This window comes from Trachypithecus francoisi, unplaced genomic scaffold (genome assembly GCF_009764315.1).
Source record: "Trachypithecus francoisi isolate TF-2019V2 unplaced genomic scaffold, Tfra_2.0 Lachesis_group16, whole genome shotgun sequence".
Classification (NCBI taxonomy): Eukaryota; Metazoa; Chordata; class Mammalia; order Primates; family Cercopithecidae; genus Trachypithecus; species Trachypithecus francoisi.
The window spans coordinates 49427285-49450245 of record NW_022681461.1 but is presented as its reverse complement, the minus strand read 5'-3'; the positions used below and the strand labels follow the sequence as shown (position 1 = coordinate 49450245).

General features: G+C 39.0%; 2 protein-coding genes and 1 non-coding gene across 6 annotated transcripts in view; 2 read left to right on the top strand and 1 right to left on the bottom strand.

The window, feature by feature from the left end:
• Positions 1–241: 241 nt before the first annotated feature.
• Positions 242–303, top strand: LOC117099488. Its single transcript, XR_004443824.1, has one exon. It is a non-coding gene; the product is annotated as a U7 small nuclear RNA (small nuclear RNA).
• Positions 304–7364: 7061 nt separating this feature from the next.
• RPS6 (ribosomal protein S6) lies at positions 7365–11438 on the top strand. Its single transcript, XM_033237439.1, has 6 exons — positions 7365–7495; positions 8041–8172; positions 8761–8971; positions 9165–9311; positions 11044–11201; positions 11307–11438. Exons 1-6 carry the CDS (start codon positions 7490–7492, stop codon positions 11400–11402), a joined length of 750 nt encoding a protein of 249 aa, XP_033093330.1. The 5' UTR covers positions 7365–7489; the 3' UTR covers positions 11403–11438.
• Positions 11439–13607: 2169 nt separating this feature from the next.
• The window catches only part of DENND4C (DENN domain containing 4C), a 142248-nt gene continuing 132894 nt past the window's right edge, over positions 13608–22961 (bottom strand). For 2 of the 4 annotated variants that reach the window (XM_033237435.1, XM_033237437.1), the window contains 3 exons: positions 17712–17862; positions 15890–15954; positions 13608–15673 (listed from right to left, as the gene is read on the bottom strand). In XM_033237435.1, coding sequence (XP_033093326.1) covers positions 15537–15673; positions 15890–15954; positions 17712–17862 — 353 coding nt within the window. In that variant the 3' untranslated portion in view covers positions 13608–15536. The remainder of the gene's footprint in view (positions 15674–15889; positions 15955–17711; positions 17863–22961) is intronic. The other 2 variants (XM_033237436.1, XM_033237438.1) reach the window with 1 other exon arrangement.

The following is a 22961-nucleotide window of genomic DNA, read 5'->3' as shown; positions in this document are numbered from 1 at the left end:
TTATAACCTTCACAAAATTCACAATTCATTAACGTTTTTTCTATTTGCTTTTTTTTTTTTGAGAGGGAGTTTTGCTCTTGTTGCCCAGGCTGCAGTGCAATGGCGTGATCTCAGCTCACTCCAACGTCTGCCTCCTGGGTTCAAGCGATTCTTCTGCCTCAGTCTCCCCATTATTTGGGATTACAGGCATGCGCCACCACGCTCGGCTAATTTTGTATTTTTAGTAGAGACAGGGTTTCTCTAGTGTTACAGCTCTTTTAGAATTTGTCTAGCAGGCTTTCCGGTATTTGCTGGAAAGCCCCTTTCACAAAAAAAAAAAAAAAAAGAGACAGGGTTTCTCCATGTTGGTCAGGCTGGTCTCCAACTTGACCTCAGGTGATCCGCCTGCCTCGGCCTCCCAAAGTGCTGGGATTATAGGTGTGAGCCACCATGCCCAGCCCACTATTTGCTTTCACATTCTCTTTCCACATATACTTTTTCTGTGGAACCATCTGAAAATAAATCACAGACCAGCCACAGTGGTTCACACCTGTAATCTCAGCATTTGGGGAGGCTGAGGCAGGAGGATCACCTTAGGTCGGGAGTTCAAGACCAGCCTGACCAACATGGAAAAACCACATCTCTACTAAAAATACAAAATTAGCCGGACATGGTGGTGTGCAACTGTAATCCCAGCTACTGGGGAGGCTGAGGCAGGAGAATCGCTTGAACCCGGGACACAGAGGTTGCAGTAAGCCAAGATGTTGCCATTGCACTCCAGTCTGGGAAACAAGAGCGAAACTGTCTCAAAAAAAAAAAAAAAGTTAAAAAAAAAAAAAAGAAGATAAATCATGGCTGGGCTCAGCAGCTCATGCCTGTAATCCCAGCACTTTGGGAGGTCAAGGCAGGCAGATCACCTTAGGTCAGGAGTTCAAGATCAGCCTGGCCAACATGTTGAAACCCCGTCTCTACTAAAAATACAAAAAAATTAGCCGGAAGTGGTGGTGTACACCTGTAATCCTAGTTACTTGGGAGGCTGAGGCAGGAGAATCACTTCAACCTGGGAGGCAGAGGTTGCAGTGAGCCAAGGTTGTGCCACTGCACTCCAGCCTGCATGACAGAGCAAGACTCCATCCCAAAGAAAAGAAATCACAAACATCACGATATTTCTCCTATAAATACTTCAGCATGCATCTCCTAAGAATAAGCCTTCTCTGCTATATGTCTTCAATATCGATGTTGCAATGGAAGTTCTAGCCAGAACCACTAGGCAAGACAAATAAATAAAGATAAAGGGCATACTAATTGAAAAGGAACAAGTAAAATTATCTTTATTTTCAGATGACATGATCCTATATGTAGGAAATTCCAAAGAACCCATAAGAAAATTATTAGAGCTAATACATTTAGCAAAGTTTTAGAGTTACAATCAACATGCTAAAATCAGTTATTTCTATATACCAGCGACAAACAATCTGAAAAGGAAATTAAGAAAACACTTTCACTTACAATAGAATGCAAAATAATAAAATACCTAGGAATAATATTGAGGTGAAAAACTTGCACACTGAAAACCAAAACATTGCTGAAAGAAAGCAAAGACCTAAATACAGTCATGCATCACTTAATGCAGGAATACATATTCTGAGAAACGCATTGTTACATGATTTCATCATTGTGTTGGTATCACAGAGTGTACTCATACAAACCTAAATAGCATATAACCTACTACACACCTGGGGTCTATGGCATAGCCTCTTGCTCCTAGGCTACAAACCTGTACAGTATGTTACTAAGCTGAACACTGCAGACAATCGTAACACAATGGTATTTTTGCATCTAAACATAGAAAAAGTACAGTTTTAAAAAATGGTATAAAAGATTTAAAATAGTACAACTGTAGAAGGCATTTATCATTTGTAGCACCAGAAGTTGCTACGAGTAGTGAGCCAGTGAGTGAGTGGTGAATGAATGTGAAGGCCTAGAACATTATACTACTGTACACTTTATAAACAGTGTATCCCTAAACTCCACTAAATTTATAAAAAATATTTTATTTCAGTAACAATTAACCTTAGCTTATTCTAACTTTTTAACTTTATTCATCTTTAATTTTAAAAAACTTTTTGACTCGTTTGTAATAACAATTAGCTTAAGACATATACATTTCTACAGCTATACAAAAATATTTTTTCTTTGTATCTTAATCCTATAGACTTTATTATTTAAAATTTTTTAAAAACATTTTTGTCAAAAACTAAGACACACACATTAATCTAGGCCTAGATAGGGTCACGATCATCAAGGTGTCACTAGGTGATGGGAATTTTCCAGTTCCCTATCTTACGGGACCAATGCTGTATGTATGGTCTGTAATTGACTAAAACTTTGTTATGCAGCGCATAACTAAATGAGAAGACATCTTGTGTTGATGAGTTGGAAGAATTAATATTATAAAGATGGCAGTACTCCATAAATTGAGCTACAGATTAAATGCAATCCCCATTAAAATTCCAAAGGCATGTTTTGCATAAATGAACAAGCTGATCCTAAAATTCATGTGGAATTGAAAGGGATCCTTAAGAACTAAATCCATCTTGAAAAAAACAAAGTTGGAGAACTCTTACTTTCTTATTTTGACGCTTGCTACAAAGCTATAGCACTGGCACACGGATAGGCACATGGACCAAGGAAACAGAAGTGAGAGTTCAGAAATAAACCTATAAATCTATGGCAATTAATTTTCAACAAGAGTGTCAAGACCATTCAATGAGGGAAAAATAGTCTCTTCAACAAATAGTGCTGGAACAACTGGATACCTATCTGCAAAATAATTAAGCTGGAGTCCCAACCTCACACCATTATTTAAAAATAAACTCAAAATGGATCAATAACTTAAATATAAGAACTAAGACCATAAAACAGGGTAAGTCTTTAAGATTAGATTTTAAACACAGGGGTAAATTTTATGACACTGGATTTGGCAATGTATTTTTATTTTTATTTATTTATTTATTTATTTGAGACAGAGTTTCACTCTGCCACCCAGGGTAGAGTACAGTGGCACGATCTCAACTCACTGCAAGCTGTGCCTCCCGGGTTCACGCCATTCTCCTGGCTCAGCCTCCTGAGTAGCTGGGACTACAGGCACCCGCCACCACATCCGGCTAATTTTTTGTATTTTTAGTAGAGGTGGGGTTTCACCATGTTAGCCAGGATGGTCTCGATCTCCTGACCTTGTGATCCACCCGCCTCAGCCTCCCAAAGTGCTGGGATTACAGGCGTGAACCACTGCACCCAGCGGTAATGTATTTTTAAATGAAACCAAAAGCATGATCTACAATTTTTAGATTATATAAATTGGGCTTCAAAATTAAAAACTGTAATATTATTAAGAAACTGAAAAGGCTATAGACTAGGAGACAATATTTCACATCACCTATCTAGTAAGAGTTTAGTGTCCTGAATATATATTAAAAAAACTCCTACGACTCATTAACAATGAGACAAACAATCTGATTTTAAAATGGACAAATGCTTTGGGAGTTTGAAGCAGGAGGATCACTTGAGGCCAGGAGTTCAACACCAGCCTGGACAACATATGGAGACCTTATCTCTATTAGCCAGAGTCATGATGGGTGTGCTGAAGACCACTGGCCTTGTGGGATTGGCTGTATGCAAGAGTTCACAAGAGAGGCTAAGAAAATTGTACACGAAGATTTTTATGTTCTTGAGCAAATCCCTAAAAATGCAGCATACAGAAAGTATACAGAACAGATTACAAATGAGAAGTTGGCTATGGTTAAAGCGGAACCAGACATTAAAAAATTAGAAGAACAGCCGGGCGCAGTGGCTCACTCCTGTAATCCCAGCACATTGGGAGGCTGAAGCAGGCAGACCAGCCTGGCCAACATGCTGAAACCCTGTCTCTACTAAAAATAGAAAACTTAGCCGGGCATGGTGGTGCATGCCTGTAGTCCCAGCTACTCAGGAGGCTGAGGCAGGAGAATCACTTAAACCCGGGAGGTGGAGGTTGCAGTGAGCCGAGATCATGCTACTGCACTTCAGCCTGGGCAACAGAGTGAGACTCTGTCTCAAAAATAAATAATTAAATAAATAAAAATTTAAAAAAATCAGAAGACTAACTTCAAGGTGGTCAAATAGAAGAGGTGATTCTGCAAGCTGAAAATGAACTAAGTCTGGCCAGAAAAAATGATGCAATGGAAACGATGGGAGAGACTCCTGCCAATCAGTGGAAATGGCCAATATAATTATTAAATGACTTTGGTAGGTTGATGGGAAACTGATGTAATTAAATATTCTGTTATATTAAAAGTGTGAGCCAGGCACAGTGACTCACGCTTGTAATCCCAGCACTTCAGGAGGACGAGACGGGTGGATTACCTGAGGTCGGGAGTTCGAGACCAGCCTGACCAACATGGAAAAACCCCGTCTTTACTAAAAATACAAAAATTAGCTGGGCGTGTTGGTGCATGCCTGTAATCCCAGCTACTCGGAGGCTGAGGCAGAATAATTGCTTGAACCTGGGAGGCCGAGGTTGCGGTGAGCTGAGATAGCGCCATTGCACTCCAGCCTGAGCAACAAGAGCGAAACTCAGTCTCAGAAAAAAAAGAAAAAAAGTGTGTGGACCTGGTGTAGTGGCTGATACCTGTAATCCCAGCATCTTGGGAGGCCAAGGCAGGAGGATCATTTGAGGTCAGGAGTTTGAGACCATCCTGGCCAACATGGTGAAACCCCATCTCTACTAAAAATACAAAATTTAGCCGGGCATGGTGGCACACACCTGTAATCCCAGTAGCTACTCAGGAGGCTAAAGTGGGAGAATCGCTTGAACCTGGGAAGCAGAGGTTGCAGTGAGCTGACACTGCACCACTGCACTCCTGCCTGGGCGACACAGCAAGACTCCATCTCAAAAAAAAAAAAAAAAAAAGGCAAAGAACCCTTGTGTACTGTTGGTGGGATTGTAAATTGGTACAGCCATATGTAAAAGAGTATAGAGGTTCCTCAAAAAATTAAAAATAGAACTATTATATGATCCAGCAGTCCCACTTCTGGATATCCAAAATAATAGAAAACAGGGTCTGTCTCTAAGATATATTTGCACACCTATGTTCATATCAGCATTATTTACAATAGCCAAGAGGTGGAAACAACCAAAATGTCCAATGACAGATGAATGGTTAAACAAAATGTAGTATATACATGCAACAGAGTATTATTCAGCCTTAAAAGTGAAGGAAATCCTGTCACATGCTATAACATGGATGAACTTTGAGACCATTATGTTAAATGACATAAGCCAGTCACAAAAAGACAACTACCGTTTGATTCCATTTATATGAGATACTTAGCCAAAATCATAGAGACAGAAAGTAGAATGGTTACCAAAAGCTGTGGGTAGGGGGAAAGGAGTTATTTAATGAGTATGAAGTTCCCATTTTGCAAGATGAAAAAGTTCTGGAGACCTATTTTACAACAATGTTAATATATTTAACATTACTGAAGTGTACACTTCAAAATGGTTAAGATGACACATTTTGTGTTATGTATTTTTTAACCACAATTAAAAATGTATTGAATTTTTTTTTTTTTTAATGAGACAGGGTGTCATTATGTTTGCCCGGGCTGATCTCAAACTCCTGGCCTCAGGAGATCCTCCCATCTCAGCATCCTAAAGCATTTGGATTACCAGTGTGAGCCACTGAGTTTGGCCACCCTAAAATATTTTTAAAGGGAAAAACAAACAAAAAAACCTAGCCCATAGTTCTAGACTTTCTCTTTGCCTCACATTAATTTACTCCCACTACTTCAATAAAAATAATTAGGGCGAAAAAAACAGGGAGCGTTAAGAGCTTATACAGACATTTCTCTAAAGAAGATACACAAACGGCCAACACACACATTAAAACATGCTCAACATCATTAGTCATTAGGGAAATGCAAATCGAAACCACAATGAGTCGCAGCTACTCCAGAGGCTGAGGCAGGAGGATGCTGTAGGCCAAGAGTTCCAGACCAACAGGATCTCGCTTTGACTGCCTCTACAATACATTTTTTAAAAATTAAAAAAAAAAAAAAACAAGAGTTGGCCATGATTTTGATAAACTGCGGTCCTCATACATTGCTGGTGGGAATGTAAAATGGTTCAGCTGCTGTGAAATAGTTTCCATTTCTCCCTGAGTTGAGAATAAAATTATTGTACGACCCAGCAATTTCACTCTTAGGTATACACCTAAAATAACTGAAAACAAGTACTCAAACATAGAAGAACTATTTACAATAGTTAAAAGGTACAAACAACCCAAATGTCTATTAATGGATGAATGGATAAACAAACTGCAGTCTATACCTACACTAGCATATTAAGCCATAAAAGGGATGACATACTGATACATGCTATGACTCAAAAGATTAGTAAGACAGACACAAACGGTCAATATTGTATGATTCCATTTTTATGAAATAGGTACATCCACTGAGACAGAACACAGATAGGTGGTTGCCAGGGCCCGGTGGAAATGGGGAAGGGGGAGCAACTGCTTAACGGGGCACAGCGTTTTCTTTTAGGATGACGAAAATGTTTTGGAACTATATCGATAGAGATGGTGGTTGTACAGCATTGTGAATGTACTAAATGCCACTGAATTGTTCACTTTAAAAATGACTGGTTATGTCAATTTCACCTCAACAAAAAAATTACATACAGTACTCAGATTTTAAAAAGCATCATTTCACCAAGATTCCACGAATTAATGTGAGATGATCAAAGAGGATTCAGTAGAATCGTTCAACTTCGAACGTAAAACAGTCCTAAACTCAAACCTTTGTGACACTAAAGTGGGAAGATGGTATGTGATAATTTTAGAAAGTAAACATTATTCTTGTTTACTTGGTTTGGAACTCGAACTTTTTTGATTTTGAGGCGGAGTCTCCCTCTGTCGCCTAGGCTGCAGTGCAGTGGTGCGATATGGGCTCATTGCAACCTCCGCCTCTCGGGCTCAAGCGATTGTCGTGCCTCAGCCTCCCTAGTAGCTGGGACTACAGTCGCCCCCCCACCACGCGCGGCTAATTTATATATTTTTATTAGAGACGGAGTTTCGCCTTGTTGGCCAGGGTGGTCTCGAACTCCTAAGATAATCCGCTCGCCTCAGCCTCCGAAAGTGTTGGGATTACAGGTGTGAGCCACCGAGCTCCAAAACCCAGGGAGCGTGGAAAAGACACGACAGGGAAGGGGCTAACCCTCAGAATTACACGCGAGCTCGCCTTACCAGACCACCACTGCTGGCACAACCTCACACCCACCGGTAACCAACTTCCCCTCCCAGATCCTGATTCAACTCGACCCCGGAAGTGCCGCCCACCCGTGCTTACTTCCGCCATCCCGTACTTCTGCTCATCTCGCGAGAACTGAAAGCGCCTATGTCACTTGCGCTAAGCGGAAGTTGGCCCTTTTTTCCGTGGCGCCTCGGAGGCGTTCAGCCGCTTCAAGATGAAGGTAGGTGGTGGTGGCGAGTGTTAGATTGGTTTGGGGAACGTGAATCGAGTCCCAGAATGCGGCATTGCCTCATTTCCAGCACTGCAAGATCCTGGCTTTAGGTGGAGAAGGGTCTCAAGTAGGAGAAGGCTCGCTTTTCTGGGGCATGGAGCTTTTTGGCCGAGCGGATGGCAGGCGATTGCGGCTGGAGCCGCGGCGGGCCGGGAGCGCCATGGTGGCGTTCCGGCGTGTTGCCCAGTTTGCGGCAGGCCTGTGGTGCGGCTCTTGACCCCGGCTTGCTTCGGGAGGGTGAACGGTCGCGGAGCGCCCTCGCCCCCAGAGTCATTCTGCGGGACTTGAGGGGAATACGTCCTCCTGAGTGCGGTGCTTCTTGACTGCTCCTCTGCTTTCACGTGCTTTTAGTGAGTACGGTCGGCATCTCATATTTTCAGCTTGTGTGGAGGCAACATGAAAGGCTTTTTGCAGTGGAATTAACTTTGTGGATGGCTCTACGATTACTTGTGTAGGTAGTTTCGTAAACTATTTCCCTCCCTTTTAATCCTTAGCTGAACATCTCCTTCCCAGCCACTGGCTGCCAGAAACTCATTGAAGTGGACGATGAACGCAAACTTCGTACTTTTTATGAGAAGCGTATGGCCACAGAAGTTGCTGCTGACGCTCTGGGTGAAGAATGGAAGGTAAAAGTTAACAATCAAATTGTTAACAATCTGTTGAAGTCAGAGACGGTAAACGCCATTGGTAATTGGTATTTGGAATGGGGTTCAGACTCCGGGTTCTGGCTTCTGACCTTTGTTTGGTAAGTTGCTTCCGAATGCCACTTTATGAAGTTGAGCTGTTACCTTGGAGGGGAGATATAGAGTAAGCCGTAAAATATACGTAAAGTTTACATCAGCGTAATTCTTGCAATGCATTATGCATTCGGCAGATGTCACATAGCTGTCTTCATAATCCCCAAAGTGCGAAGAAGCGTTGTATCTGATTTGTTTGTTGCTCTTTGATATTTTATCTTCCTAGTGCTGTTATTTCTAATAAAATATCGGTTAGAAATGCGACTTGAATGAAAGACATTTGATAATTGAACTTGATAAGTTGGGAATGTAGACAAAAGTTACTGATCAGAGAAAACGTGCTTATTAAGTTTAAATTGGTTTTCATAATGAATTATACTTTCTCATATAGGTGTGGTTCACAGAGGTCACAATCCTGTATTTGTATAATTTTGGAATAGAAATAGTAAATGTGTCACTCATTGTGTGCTGTTGCAGGGTTATGTGGTCCGAATCAGTGGTGGGAACGACAAACAAGGTTTCCCCATGAAGCAGGGTGTCTTGACCCATGGCCGTGTCCGCCTGCTGCTGAGTAAGGGGCATTCCTGTTACAGACCAAGGAGAACGGGAGAAAGAAAGAGAAAATCAGTTCGTGGTTGCATTGTGGATGCCAATCTGAGCGTTCTCAACTTGGTTATTGTAAAAAAAGGTGAGGGTTACTTGTGTTCAATTTTCGTTGAAATTGATTTAAAGCCAGTTGTCCAAATGCTTATTCATTTGCAGTATCCAGACTTACAGACCAATGGATTTGTTTCTTTACCATCAATTCAACATCAGATATTCTGATTTAGGATTCTTAAGGAAGTTGTTGAATTAAAATCTTTTCAATTGTGTCTTCTAAGGAGAGAAGGATATTCCTGGACTGACTGATACTACAGTGCCTCGCCGCCTGGGCCCCAAAAGAGCTAGCAGAATCCGCAAACTTTTCAATCTCTCTAAAGAAGATGACGTCCGCCAGTATGTTGTGAGAAAGCCCTTAAACAAAGAAGGTAGGAGGGATTATGCAGTTAAAGCTTGCTTAATTTTGGTGATTTGACAATATCATTTTGTGTGCATATCAGAAGATAAAAATGTCCCTTTGGAGCCTTAGCATTCTTCACCTGGGGTCTGAATTTTTCCAAAAATTATTTGGGGGTGGCCAGCATACCCAGTTGGTGTTAATCCTTGCTGCTTATATCCAGTGCCTTGTAGAGTGTAGTAATTTCCTTGAAAATCTGCCTGTGAATCTTTGATGTATACATTTATCCAAAACTAACCTGACTTTAAGGTCATTGCTATCTGGTTTAGGAGTCACATGCTTCAGAATTCTGAAACTATTACCTCACCACCACACACTTTGTAATTTTACATCAGATGTTCTAAATTATTACTATCGATATTTTTTAAGAGATGAGGTCCCACTATGTTGCCCAGGCTGGTCTTGAACCCTTGAGCTCAAGTGATCCTCCCACCTTGGCCTCCCAAAGTGCTGGGATTACAGGCCACCACACCCAACCCTAAATTATTTTTTGGCTTATGAAAGAAGTTGCTTTAAACTTTTGTTTCATCTGTAGGATATGGATAACAATTGTTAAGAGTTGTAAGAATTAGAAGTTAGAGACCTTACTCAGAATACTAGGGAGCAGGAGTTAGGGATTTTGGAGCTGTACCTTTTAAGAACTTGTGTCAATATATTAGACAACATACCAGTGAGGACCTCAAATAACAATATTTCTGTAGTGAAATTTGGGAATGTTTATGTTAAATAGAATAAACAGCATGTCAGTCAACGTTGGGTTTTCCTGACAAAATCTGAAAGAATTTCTCTGGATTTTGTTTTTTCAGGACTGGTGTGACTTAACACCTGTACATGGCATATATAGTACATGTCTGTTAAGTCAGTAATAACAATTATTTGAGCACCAGGTACTGTTCAAGGTGCTGGGAATACAGTATAGACAAATTCCTACCCTGATGAAGCTGACATTGCAAAAAAAAAAAAAAAAAAGAAAAGCAATTGACAAATAGGTGGCAGTTGCCCATAATCACAGCCCTGGAAATAATCAGAATAATAAAAGCGTGGTCTGGTTGAAGGGTATTTTTAGATGGTTCCTGTGTCTATAGTAGGAGTCTGAAATATTAGCAGAACCTGAACATCTGAGCATTTAGCCTAAGGCAGTTAAACTCCCACAAGTTTCATGAAACAGCCTGTGCTCCAATGCAAATCTATAGTCCATGAGCAGTTTTGGAGTACAGATCAGATTAATGAAGATACTTTAACAACATGTCACATAATCTGATGTTAATTGTTACATTACCCCTGAATTGGCAGGAATTGTCAAGGGAAAGAGAGATGCAAGCTTACATCAAACTTACACTTAAAAGTATGGCAGAATGATTATGTAAATAATATGTTAAGTGGTTTTCACAGACAAATTGACTATGCAGTTATATTTTAACATAATGCCACTGTATTTTAGTAAAACTGGAAGGTAGTAAAGGTTAGCCTGGTTATTTTTCAGCAGTTGGTTTCCCTTATATTTTTATAATATTTAACCCATCTTCTAGATTTCTTTGGAGGGGCAAAAAGTATTTTAGAATAGTTCTGATTTGATTTTAAAGGCCTCAATACAGGTTTTCATAGATGCTGTTGGTGAAGCTTACGTTCATTTCTGATGTTTTTAAAGTAGATGTGGATTCTAACAAAACAGTTGAAATGATTGAGTCCTTTAAATTTTTTAGGTAAGAAACCTAGGACCAAAGCACCCAAGATTCAGCGTCTTGTTACTCCACGTGTCTTGCAGCACAAACGGCGGCGTATTGCTCTGAAGAAGCAGCGTACTAAGAAAAACAAGGAAGAGGCTGCAGAATATGCTAAACTTTTGGCCAAAAGAATGAAGGTTAGTGTAAGATGATTTGAGGGGGTGGGAGGAGTTCCGCCTGGCTTTGGATTTGCATCTTTACCCCAGAAAGGCCTTAACTGTATGCTGTTTTGTTTTGTTTAGGAGGCTAAGGAGAAGCGCCAGGAACAAATTGCGAAGAGACGCAGACTTTCCTCTCTGCGAGCTTCTACTTCTAAGTCTGAATCCAGTCAGAAATAATTTTTTGAGTAACAAATAAATAAGATCAGACTTGGATCTCTGTTGACTTTTCATTGCTGACAGAAAACTACATAAATGAAGAGAGGGAAAGTTAGTCATAGAAAATGGGGATATGTATATGGTAATCCAATGGTGGATAAAATCAGACCTATTGTGTGGTAGAAGAAGACAAGGTCAATGTAAAGGGGTTCTTTTTGGGGGATGGGTAGCACAAGAAGGGATTCTGAGCATAAGACATCTGCCTCTCCAGAATGGCATTGAACTTAGGGGAAATGATGAGGACTATTAATCTTTTTCATATAGTTTATTTTGAGGAATATAGCTCTTTAAAACACTATACACAATTTAATACATGAAAATTGACCATGTGAAGATGAACATGTCTTCTTTTTTGAAGAAAAGGTAACTTTTAAGGCATAGTTTTAGTGGATACCATCTTAAAATGAAGTTTTTTAAACCATTTCAAATTTGCTTTAACAGAGTTTTTCAACTCCAGTGAATTGTTAGGCTGTTTCACACACTGAAAAGGCAATGACTGAAAACATTCTTGGATCAGTTTAAAATGCACAAAGCATATATTTTTTTCTAATAGTTTCTATGCTAACCTGACAGTATCAGGACCTTTACAAGAAGGCACATTAGGCTTTAAGGTTGAAGTAATGCAAGCTCTTTGTTGGCACTACTGTAATAGCTTTATAAAGCAGAGTTCTAAATGTTACATGTACATGTTAATCACCTAGGAGTCTGGTTAAGGCACAGATAGTGATAGAGGAGTAGGGACCCACATTTTCACATTACTAAAAAGCTCCCAGGTGTGAGGCCAGTAATGCCAGTCCCTGGATGCCTACTACATGGTGTTAAAAAGCTACATAACATGAATCTTAGCTGGCGATTAGTAGTATGCAGAACTTAAAGGGGATGGCCAGTGGGGAGGCCAAGGCAGGTGGATCACCTGAGGTCAGGAGTTAAAAAGACCAGCCTGGCCAACATGGTGAAACGCCATCTCTACTAAAATACAAGAAAATTAGCCACCGGTTCCTATAATTCCAGCTATTTGGGAGGCTGAGGCAGGAGAATAACTTGAACCAGGGAGGTTGAGGTTTCCGTGAGCCAAGATCACGCTGCTGTACTCCAGTCTAGGGGACAGAGCAAGACTCCCTCAGGAAAAAAAAAAAAAAAAAAAAAGCAAAGAGAAATTCAGCATTTTACCCAAAGCTAAAAGGACTGAAACAACCACAGAGAGGAACTTAAAAGCCACAAGGTGAGTCTGGTATAGGGTCCAAAGTTTTGTATTAACCAGTTCTTGGTTGATTGTGATGCACAAAACATGAGAACCGCCCTGCTTTCTGAAAATCGAGTGCAGCCACAAAATAAGGACGGTGTGTTTCTCCTTAAGACTTTTTTTTTCTTTGAGACAGGGTTTCACTCCTATGCCCACGCTGAAGAGCAGCGGTATGGCTCACTGCAGCCTTGACCTCTTGGGGACTACAGGTGTGCACTGTCATACCTGGCTTGTTTTTGTGCTTTTTGCAGAGTTTTGCTATGTTGCCCAGACTACTCCTGAACTCCTGGGCTCAAGTGATCTGCCTGCCTTGGCATGCCAAAGTGTTGGGATTACTACAGGCATGAGCCACCATACCCAGTTCTCCAGAGACAGATGCAAGTCATTCTGACATGTCGTCATTACTATGCAGGTTGTGATCAACCTATACAATTCATTCGTTGGAAGAAAATAAAATTGCTATCAAACCCCAAACCAATGTAAGGTACTGCTAAGTAATCGGGACTAATTTGGAAGATTGCTTTTAGAAGTTGTCAGGATTAAAGTTGCATACAGTGCTACAAGTCATTCTGGGTACTTCTAAATCTTTCCATAGTAATGTTTTTTTCTTGTAAATTTTTAATGGTACCCTATCTGCTGTGGGTATTGGAAAAAGCCTTTAAGAATTTACAACAAGAAATCAGTCCCAATATCTAAGTGGCAGCAGCAGGCTAAAGTTCAAGGTATGATTGCTAAAGTTACTAGAAAGTTTGTAATTTGATATAGCCATATATTCTTAAACATGTAAAGAGATCTTTACAGAATTTTTTTAATGGGAAGTGCTTCAGTAAGTGAAAATTTAGTTCAAGTTACAAAGAAGTGAGGAAATGGAAAAAAACAAAAGTATTGGAATTCTAAAGATACAGATTTCAAGAGGCTTAATGTAACAAAACACAACAAACTTAAGAATTTTTCATTTTATTCAACCTCAATTTTTATATGCAAGGTAATTCCAAACTTCTGTTGGGTCAGTAAGTATTAAGTATTAAAACTAGTACCAAGTCTTGAGTTGCAAAAATATATACTCTGAGACAGTGCAAAAAATCCATTGAAGGTAATTAAAATTGTACATAATTTCTGACAAGTTGTTTAATTTAGCATTTTCACAATAAATTCACACTAGAATTCTGCATAGGTCAGATTAACCCTGAAATGTTGAAAGACTGGTACAATAACTACAATTTGTAAATGGTTACATCAGGTAGAAGGGAGTTAGGCTGTTACTGTACCATATGGAAGTAATTTTACTGTGTCAACTCATTTAGCCATCTGCATAATTACTGTAAACACTCACAAAACCACTGGCTTTTTAAACCATGCAGAGAGTTAAGGCAAACTTACTGTTCCTAAGGGATATTTTTAATAAAAGGCATGATAAATGTCAAAGTGAGGCATGTGACATCATGATTTTCTTAAACCTACTGACAACAAGCTTAATAAATTTACAGTTTTAAGACTTAATTGATTCAACCTAAAAAAAACAGTATTTACAAATGCACATTTTTACTCACAAGCATACAAATCTAAATATTATACAAGAATAAAACTTCTGTGTGCAGTGCAAGTTTATCCCACAGGTTTTAAAGTGATTAATACCAACAAGGTATGTGCCTGAACAAAGATTTCATGTTTAATGACATACACTTTAGCATTCTAAGCATGTTCCAATGAATTTCATAAATTACTAGGCAGCTGATTTAATTTCATTTTAACTGATGATTGATTCATTTGTTCCAATTTTAAAACTATTGCAAATTAAGATATGGGAAGAGGATGGAAGTCACTGGATAATCAGGATAAAATCCATTAAGCAAAATAATACATAATATGAAAGGTGTATTATATTGGTGCAAAAATAATAGTTGCCATTAATAGTGGCAAAAACTACAATTTTGCGCCAACCTAATGCATTAAGTCAGGGAAGGCAGTTGTCATCAGATTTTCAGGTAATTTTAAGATTAATGACTACAGACAAGTTCAGTAGTAGTCATTCATTTAATAATCAGAGACCCCTTTCAGAAAATTGTATTGCAACATGCAATCTATTTTAATAAATATACACTTAGAATATGGCTGTATATACACATACCTACACAGCCCTACACATATACACACTTATACAAATATGTTGTTTTTTTTTTTTGAGACAGTCTCACTCTGTCGCCCAAGCTGGAGTTGCAGTGGCGTAATCTCCATTCACTGTAGCCTCTGCCTCCTGGGTTCAAGTGATTCTCCTGCCTCAGCCTCAGTAGCTGGGACTACAGTGGCGTGCTTAATTTTTGTATTTTTAGTAGAGACAGGGTCTCACCGTTTTGGCCAGGCTGGTCTCGAACTCCTGGCCTCAAGTGATCCACCCACCTTGCTCAGCCTCCCAAAGTGCTGGGATTACAGGCATGAGCCACCGTGCCCAGCCATGTTGTTTTTGTAATTGAGATATTTCATTTTGGAGGTTAGGCAAATTTAATTTGCCATTCCTCAAACTCAGTAACTTCAAATATAAACAATGCCTAGAATGAATATGGTTCCTCATTATTTCTATCAAACTACTACAAATACTGAGGAATCCCAAAGTAGTTTTCCACAGAGGCAGAAAAGCAGTTCAGGAATTGAAAATCTTCAATGTTAATAAGCCCTGGGACATTTCATATTTCGAGATGATGCAGTATGAATCATAATTCATTAAATACTGTCCTCAAGAGTTACTTCAATTCCATATTCACCAGTTCTTACGATTTGGAAAAAGAACCCTTGAATGTTTCCAGATTAAATTTAATTTCCAAGCCTTGTGTGTCAAAATTCTAGTGAATCTCTATTTAAATGAGAGGCGCTCCAAAACACTTCCTGCACCACTCGACACTGGCACTTGGTGGAGCATCAATTTTCTGCAACTTTTCAAGAATCTCTGAAGACAGACTATTGTATGCAATTCCATATTCATTGTCAAACGCCTCTGAAAGAAATTTTCAAAAATGAAGTTGTAATTTGTTAAGAAAGACAACAGCCGTTCATTTCAAATTGGTATTGAGTCAAATTATATGTTTTTGAACTACATATTTAGAAGTAGAAATCTTTTAAATCTTTTATACATACCAGCTACAGTTTTTAAAATTACTTTTGAAAATAAAATATAAAATTTCCTTTCATAATCTTTTATTAACCAACTTACCAATATCAATATTCTCTCTTCCTAGAGACACTAATGATAAGAAGAGGATTTCTCTGTATAAACTCCTATAAAACAAATATGTTTTAAAAGTTAATGGGCAAATAGCATAAAAATACAGATGCATTTTTTTTTTAATGGTGAAGACATTAAGTTTTGTCATCTAGTTAACAGTAAAACACCTATGTCAATGTCCTAGTTTTAATATTACGTTACGGCTAGTTATATGAGGTGTCACATTTGGAGGAAGCTGCGTGAAGGCTACACTGAATTCTGTACTATTTTTGTAACTTCCTGCAAGTTTCTATTCCAAAGTAAAGTTAAAACATAGTTAATGGGCATAAAGCTTCACACTAGTAACAATTAAAAATGGCTTAACTTTATTTCAACAATACATTAACTGTTTCAACTCTTATTTCTAATCAAAATTTACAAAAGCTGAATCTTCTCTCATCTTTTGTCACTTGACAAAGTAACAGATTAATTTCTAAGTAAGTTAGGGGGTTTAAAACCCTTGACACAATGTAAAAGGTGGTGTGGTCTCTTTACTATTTAACCCAATAGCAAAGGACAGTTCACCTTTATTTGGCTTGTGAGCATTAAAATGTCACAAATGAAACACTAAAAGAGCTTTATGACTCAGTTGTTAAAGATGAGAGGAAACCTTAAGAAATGCACTGATGTACAAAGAAAAAAAAAGTAGGAGGTAATGCTGATTCTAGTGACACTTCACATCGCTTTCTTTAGAAGCTTCAGAAGCCATAATATGACATTTCTAATATTACGTTCCTGTCCTTAAACTACAGATGCTTGCAGCAAGCTACTCTTATTACAGACTGTGAAGGTCATCTCTACCTCAACTATTGAGAGTAAAAATGGATCCATCCATTTTCATTATCAATTCTTGCCCTGTCACTTCTGAGATTATCTTCAAAGATGCCATGACCTAAAAAACTTGAAGGGGACCGTGGAAACATTAGTAATGTTTGATATATGCAATTACACACACTTTTCTGAAGCTTCTACTGCAGAATTCACTTATGCTGAGGAGGGGATGAGTACTAATCTGAGCATATTAGCAGACAATAGTGACAGGAGCACAATAACTCCACATCCTTTGTAGTTCACTGCATCTATCCCTTTCCTAAATTGTTTCTACTCGTATTCCCATATTCTCTTATGTCCAACAAAAGAAAAGATGTGTGAGTATCATAGGCCTTGAATAAGTGGTACATGAGTTTATCAATGTTAATAAATATAATTACAGGTTTCCAGCAAACAGCAGTAATGTTTCCAAAAGAAAGTACATTTTAGATCAATGAATTATCTTCTTAAAATGTAATCTATTTCCACTCTTTTTTTTTTTGAGACAGGGTTTTGCTCTGTCACCCAGGTGGCAGTGCAGTGGTGTGATCACAGCTGTCTATAACCTTGACCTCCTGGGCTCAAGAAATCCTCCTGTCTTACCCTCTCAAGTAGCTGAGGTCACAGGCACATACCACCCCCGCCAAATTATTTTTTACAGAGATGAGGTCTTGCTATGTTGCTCAGTCCAGTCTCAAACTCCTGAGCTCAAGCAATCCTCCTGCTTTGGCCACCCAAAGTGCTGGCATTACAGGTGTGAGCCACCGTGCCAAGCCCCCAGACACTTTTATTGTGTGTTTGTGTTCAAGAGGAATGCATATATCTGTGTAACACTTTTTAGACCAATCAGATGTTTTGCAATGAGTATGTATTTGACAACTAGATATTTTTTAAAGTAAGATAATTTTTTAAGAACATGAAATGATTGAGTGGTGGCAAGCAAAAAATACTATATTATTACCTTTGTCTTTTCATGCCTGGCTTCATTTGCTGTGAAAGTAGGTTGATGGGTTTAAGAACATTATTATGCTGAATACTCTGCCTGATGGTTTCTACTAAAGTGCTTGTTGCTTGTTGTTCCTCTGACAGGAGAGATGATTTCTTTTCAGAATCTAACAATAAGAACACAGTTTTTTTTCAATTAATACTATTATTATCTTTTTTTTTTTCTGAGACAACATCTCACTCTGTTACCCAGGCTGGTGTGCAGTGGTGTGACCATGGCTCACTGTAACCTTAATCTCCCAGGCTCAAGTGATCCTTCCACCTCAATCTCTCAAATAGCTGGGACTACAGGTGTATGCCACCAGCTAATTTTTGTATTTTTTGTAGAGATAGGGTCTCACCAGGTTGCCCAGGTTGGTCTCAAACTCCTGGGCCCACGCAATCTGCCTCCCAAAGTGCTGGGGTTACAGGCATGAGCCACTGTGCCCAGTCCCAATTATTTAAAAAGCTTTTTTCCAGAGTTGTGGCATTTTCTCCTTGCTTAACCAATATCACCTCCCCAATACTAGTAACATTATGTGACAATATGCCCAACTAAAAAATATTTTTCCTGCTCTCTTCAAACAGGCAGACCTGTCACTCTGCCTTTCTCTTCTCATATATGGTGGCTTACTGCCTGAGGCTGGGATGTGATAGCTTGTACTCCAGCAGCCATCCTGTGACCATGAAGCAATCTTTACTGATAGTAAAGCAGGTACAACAGAACGAACCTGGGTCCCTGATGACAGAGGAGTTGTCTCGCAGTACTAGACTGTCTAGTACATAACTTCTTTTCTTTTTAAAAAATGTATTTACTTATTTTTTAGAGACAGGATCTCATTCTGTTGCCAAGGCTGGAAGATAGTGGCTGGTCGTTGTAACCTTCAACTCCTGGGCTCAAGCAGTCCTCCCTGCTCAGCCTCCCAAATAGCTAGGACTACAGGCATGTACCACCACAGTTGGCTAATTTATTTTATTTTTGTAGAGATAGGGTCTTGCTCTGTTGCCCAGGCTAGTCTTGAACTCAGCCTCAAGCAGTCCTCCTGCCTCAGCCTCCCAAATCACTGGAATTACAAGCATTAGCCACCATGTCTGGCCTTATTTTTAATCAATAAGTAAAAATTGTATTTACTTACAGTGTACAATATGATGTAATTCAAAACTTTTTAGACAGTTTTTCTCTCTGTCACCCAGGCTGAAGTGAAGTGGTACAATCACAGCTCACTGCAGCCTTGACATCCTGACCTCAAGCAATCCTCCCGCTTCAGCCTTGAGTAGCTAAGACCACAGGGGCATGCCACCACAGCTAGCTAATTTTTTATTTTTATTTTTTGTAGAGAGATGGGCTCCCACTATGTTGCCCAGCCTAGTCTCAAACTCCTGGTCCCAAGTGATCCTCCCACCTTGGCCTCCAAAAGTGCTAGCCTGATTTGCCTAGCCTAATAACTTCACATGAGAGAATAATCTTTACCTGTTTGGGCCTCTGTTATTTTCTTTAAATATAGCAGAGTCTAGTGCTAATTAGAAAGAACGTAATTAGGCCGGGCGCAGTGGCTCATGCCTGTAATTCCAGCACTTTGGGAGGCTGAGGCGGGCGGATTGTATTTTTCATTATACATTTCATTATGTTGTATTTTTCAAATAACACAGGCCCTAAATAAAAGCAACTGGTAATAGTTCATTTGTATTAAACCAAAAAAAAAAAAAAAAAAAAAAGCAAAGTCCTCTGTTATGATAACAACAGGAAATACTGGCTGCTATGAATTTTCATCCTAGGTCTTCCACCTGCTAAATGACAGACTTTGAATAGTATTAATCTTCAGGCTATGCTGTAATTTCACAATTACTGAGATAAGTCTCAAACCAAACATTACACCCATTTAAGTATATAATTCAATGGTTTTTAGTATATTCATGAAGTTGTACAACCATCATCACTATCAATTTTAGAACATGTTCATATCCCAGAAAGAAATCCCACCCCAACCCCCACTAGGCAACCACTAATCTACTTTCTGTCTGTATACATTTGCCTATTCTGGATATTTCATATAAATTGAATAATACAATCTATGCTCCTTCACAACTGGTTTCTCTTCTAGAATGGTTTCAAGATTCATCTGTGTTGTACATGTATCAGTACTTCACTGCTTTATGTTGCCAAATGAAATTCCATTGTATGGATATACCATACTTTATCAATTCATAATTTTTTTTTTCTTGTTTTTAAGATGGAGTCTCACTCTGTTGCCCAGGCTAGAGTGCAGCAGCACAATCTCAGCTCACTGCAACCTCTGCCTCTCTGGGTTCAAGTGATTCTCCTGCCTCATCCTCCCAAGTGGCTGGGACTACAGGCATATGCCACCACGCCCAGCTAATTTTTGTATTTCTTTTAGTAGAGACAGGGTTTTTCCATGTTGGCCAAGCTGGTCTCGAACTCCTGACCTCAAGTGATCTGCCGGCCTCAGCCTCCTAAAGTGCTGGGATTACAGGCGTGCACCACTGTGATCAGTCCTCAATTCATAGATTGATGGACATTTGTTTCCGTATTTTTGGCTATTATACAAATGCTATTATGAACATTCCTGTGCAAGTTTTCATGTGGACATCATTTCTCTTTGGTATGTATGTGAGTGTAACTGCTGTGTCATATGGTAACTCATATGGTTTGCCATTTTGAGGAGCTGTGAAACTGTTTTCCGAAGGAGCTGCACAATTTTATATTCTAATCGACAGTGTCTGAGGGTTCCACTTTCTCCACATCTTCACTAACTCGTTATTATGTTTTTTTTTGTTTTGTTTTTTTTTTTTTGAGGCGGAGTCTCGCTCTGTCGCCCGGACTGGAGTGCAGTGGCCGGATCTCAGCTCACTGCAAGCTCCGCCTCCCGGGTTTTTACGCCATTCTCCTGCCTCAGCCTCCCGAGTAGCTGGGACTACAGGCGCCCGCCACCTCGCCCGGCTAGTTTTTGTATTTTTTAGTAGAGACGGGGTTTCACTGTGTTAGCCAGGATGGTCTCGATCTCCTGACCTCGTGATCCGCCCGTCTCGGCCTCCCAAAGTGCTGGGATTACAGGCTTGAGCCACCGCGCCTGGCCTATTATGTTTTTTATTATAGCCATCCTAGTTTAAGTATGAAGTGGTATTTCCTTGTGGTTTTGATTTGCATATCCTTGATACCTATTGAGCATTTTTCACGTGCTTTTGGCCGTTTGAACATTTTATCTGAAGAACTACTGATTTACAGCCTTTGCTCATCTTAAAAATGGGTTGCCTTTTTATTACTGAGTTGTAAGAGTACTTTACATAGTCTGGGAACAAATCCTTTTTAAGATATGATTTGCAAGTATTTCCTCCCATTCTGTCGACTGACCTTTCACTTTTTTGATGGTTTAAATTTCAGAAGTTTTTTCTTTGCACTAAGTCCAACTTATCTACTTTTTCTTTTGTTGACTGTGCTTTTGTTGCTTTTTTTGAAGGCCTTGCCTAACACACACACAGTCATGAAGATTTACTCCTATGTTTTTTTCTAAGTGCTTTATAGTTTTGGCTCTTACATTTAGGTCTATGATCCATTTTTAGTTCATTCCTATGTATGATTTGAGAAACTATCCAATTTCATTCTTTTTATTATTGCTAGCCTGTGGTCCCAGCACATGCGTTGAAAAGACTATTCTCTTTTTTCTTTTTTTTGAGATGGAGTCTCGTTCTGTCGCCCAGACTGGAGTGCAGTGGCGCAATCTCGGCTCACTGCAAGCTCCGCCTCCTGGGTTCATGCCATTCTCCTGCCTCAGCCTCCCGATTAGCTGGGACTACAGGCGCCCACCACCATGCCTGCCTAATTTTTTTGTATTTTTTTAGTAAAGAAAGGGTTTCACCGTGTTAGGCAGGATGGTCTCGATCTCCTGACCTCGTGATCTGCCCACCTCGGCCTCCCAAAGTGGTGGGATTACAGGCGTGAGCCACTACGCCCTGCCGAAAAGACTATTCTTTAACTATTAAATGGTCTTCACACTGAAAGGCAACTGACCATACATATATATGAGGGTTTATGTCTGGAACTTCAGCTCTATTCCATCGACCTATATGTCTATTTTTACAGCAGAATTTTACTTTCTTGATTACTGTAGCTTTACAGTAAGTTTTCAAATTGAGAACTGTGAGTCCTATAACTGTTCTTTTTAAAGAGTGTTTTGGTGATTCTGAGTCCCTTGAACATCCATATGAATTTCAAGATTCACTTGTCAATTTATGTAAAGAAGCTATCTGAAATTTTGATAGAGATTGCGTTCAATCTGTAGATGAATTTAGGACTAATTCCATCTTAATATTAACTTTTCCAGTCCATAAACATGGGATTTCTTTCCATTTACTTATTCTTTAATTTCTTTCAACAATTATTGAAGATTTTGGGGTCTAAGTTTTGCATTTCTTTGGTTCAATTTATCCATAAGTATTCTGTTCTAATGCTTTTATAAATAAATAAAATTGTTTTCTTAGTTTCATTTTGAATTATTTATTCAAAGATATAGAAGTGGCTGATTTCTCTATATTGATCTTATAGCCTGGAACCTTGTGGAACTTACACAGTTCTAATATGGTGTGTGTGTATAATAATATGTTGGATGTGTGTCTATTCCTTAGAATTTTCTATATATTATATATATAGAAAAAATATATATCATTTATCATATAATCTGCAAATATAGATACATTTACTTTTTTCCTTTCCAGTTTGGATGACTTTTCTTTTCTTGACTAATTACTCTAGCTAGAACCTCTGATAGAATGTTAAATAAAAATGGCACAAGTGGGCATCCTTGTCTTACTCTTGTACTTAGTGAGAAAGTATGTTAAGAGTATGTTATCAACTGTAGATTTTCATAGATGCCCATTACCAGGCGGAGGAAGATCTTCTCTATTCCCAGCTTGAAGAGTTTTAAACAAAGGGTGATGGATTTTGTCAAATGATTTGGCTCTGCCTACTGAGATGATCATGTGAATTTTGTCCTTTACTCTATTGATAGATATAGTGTATTACATAATTGATTTTCAAATGTTAAACCAAAATTGCATGCTTGAGGTAAATCCCACTTGGTCATGGTGTAAAATCATTTTTTATATCACTGTATTTGATCTGCTAGTATTTTATTCAAGATTTTTGTGTCTATATTCCTAAGTGATACTGATTTTTCTTATGATGTCATTGGTCTTTGTATCAGGGTAATAC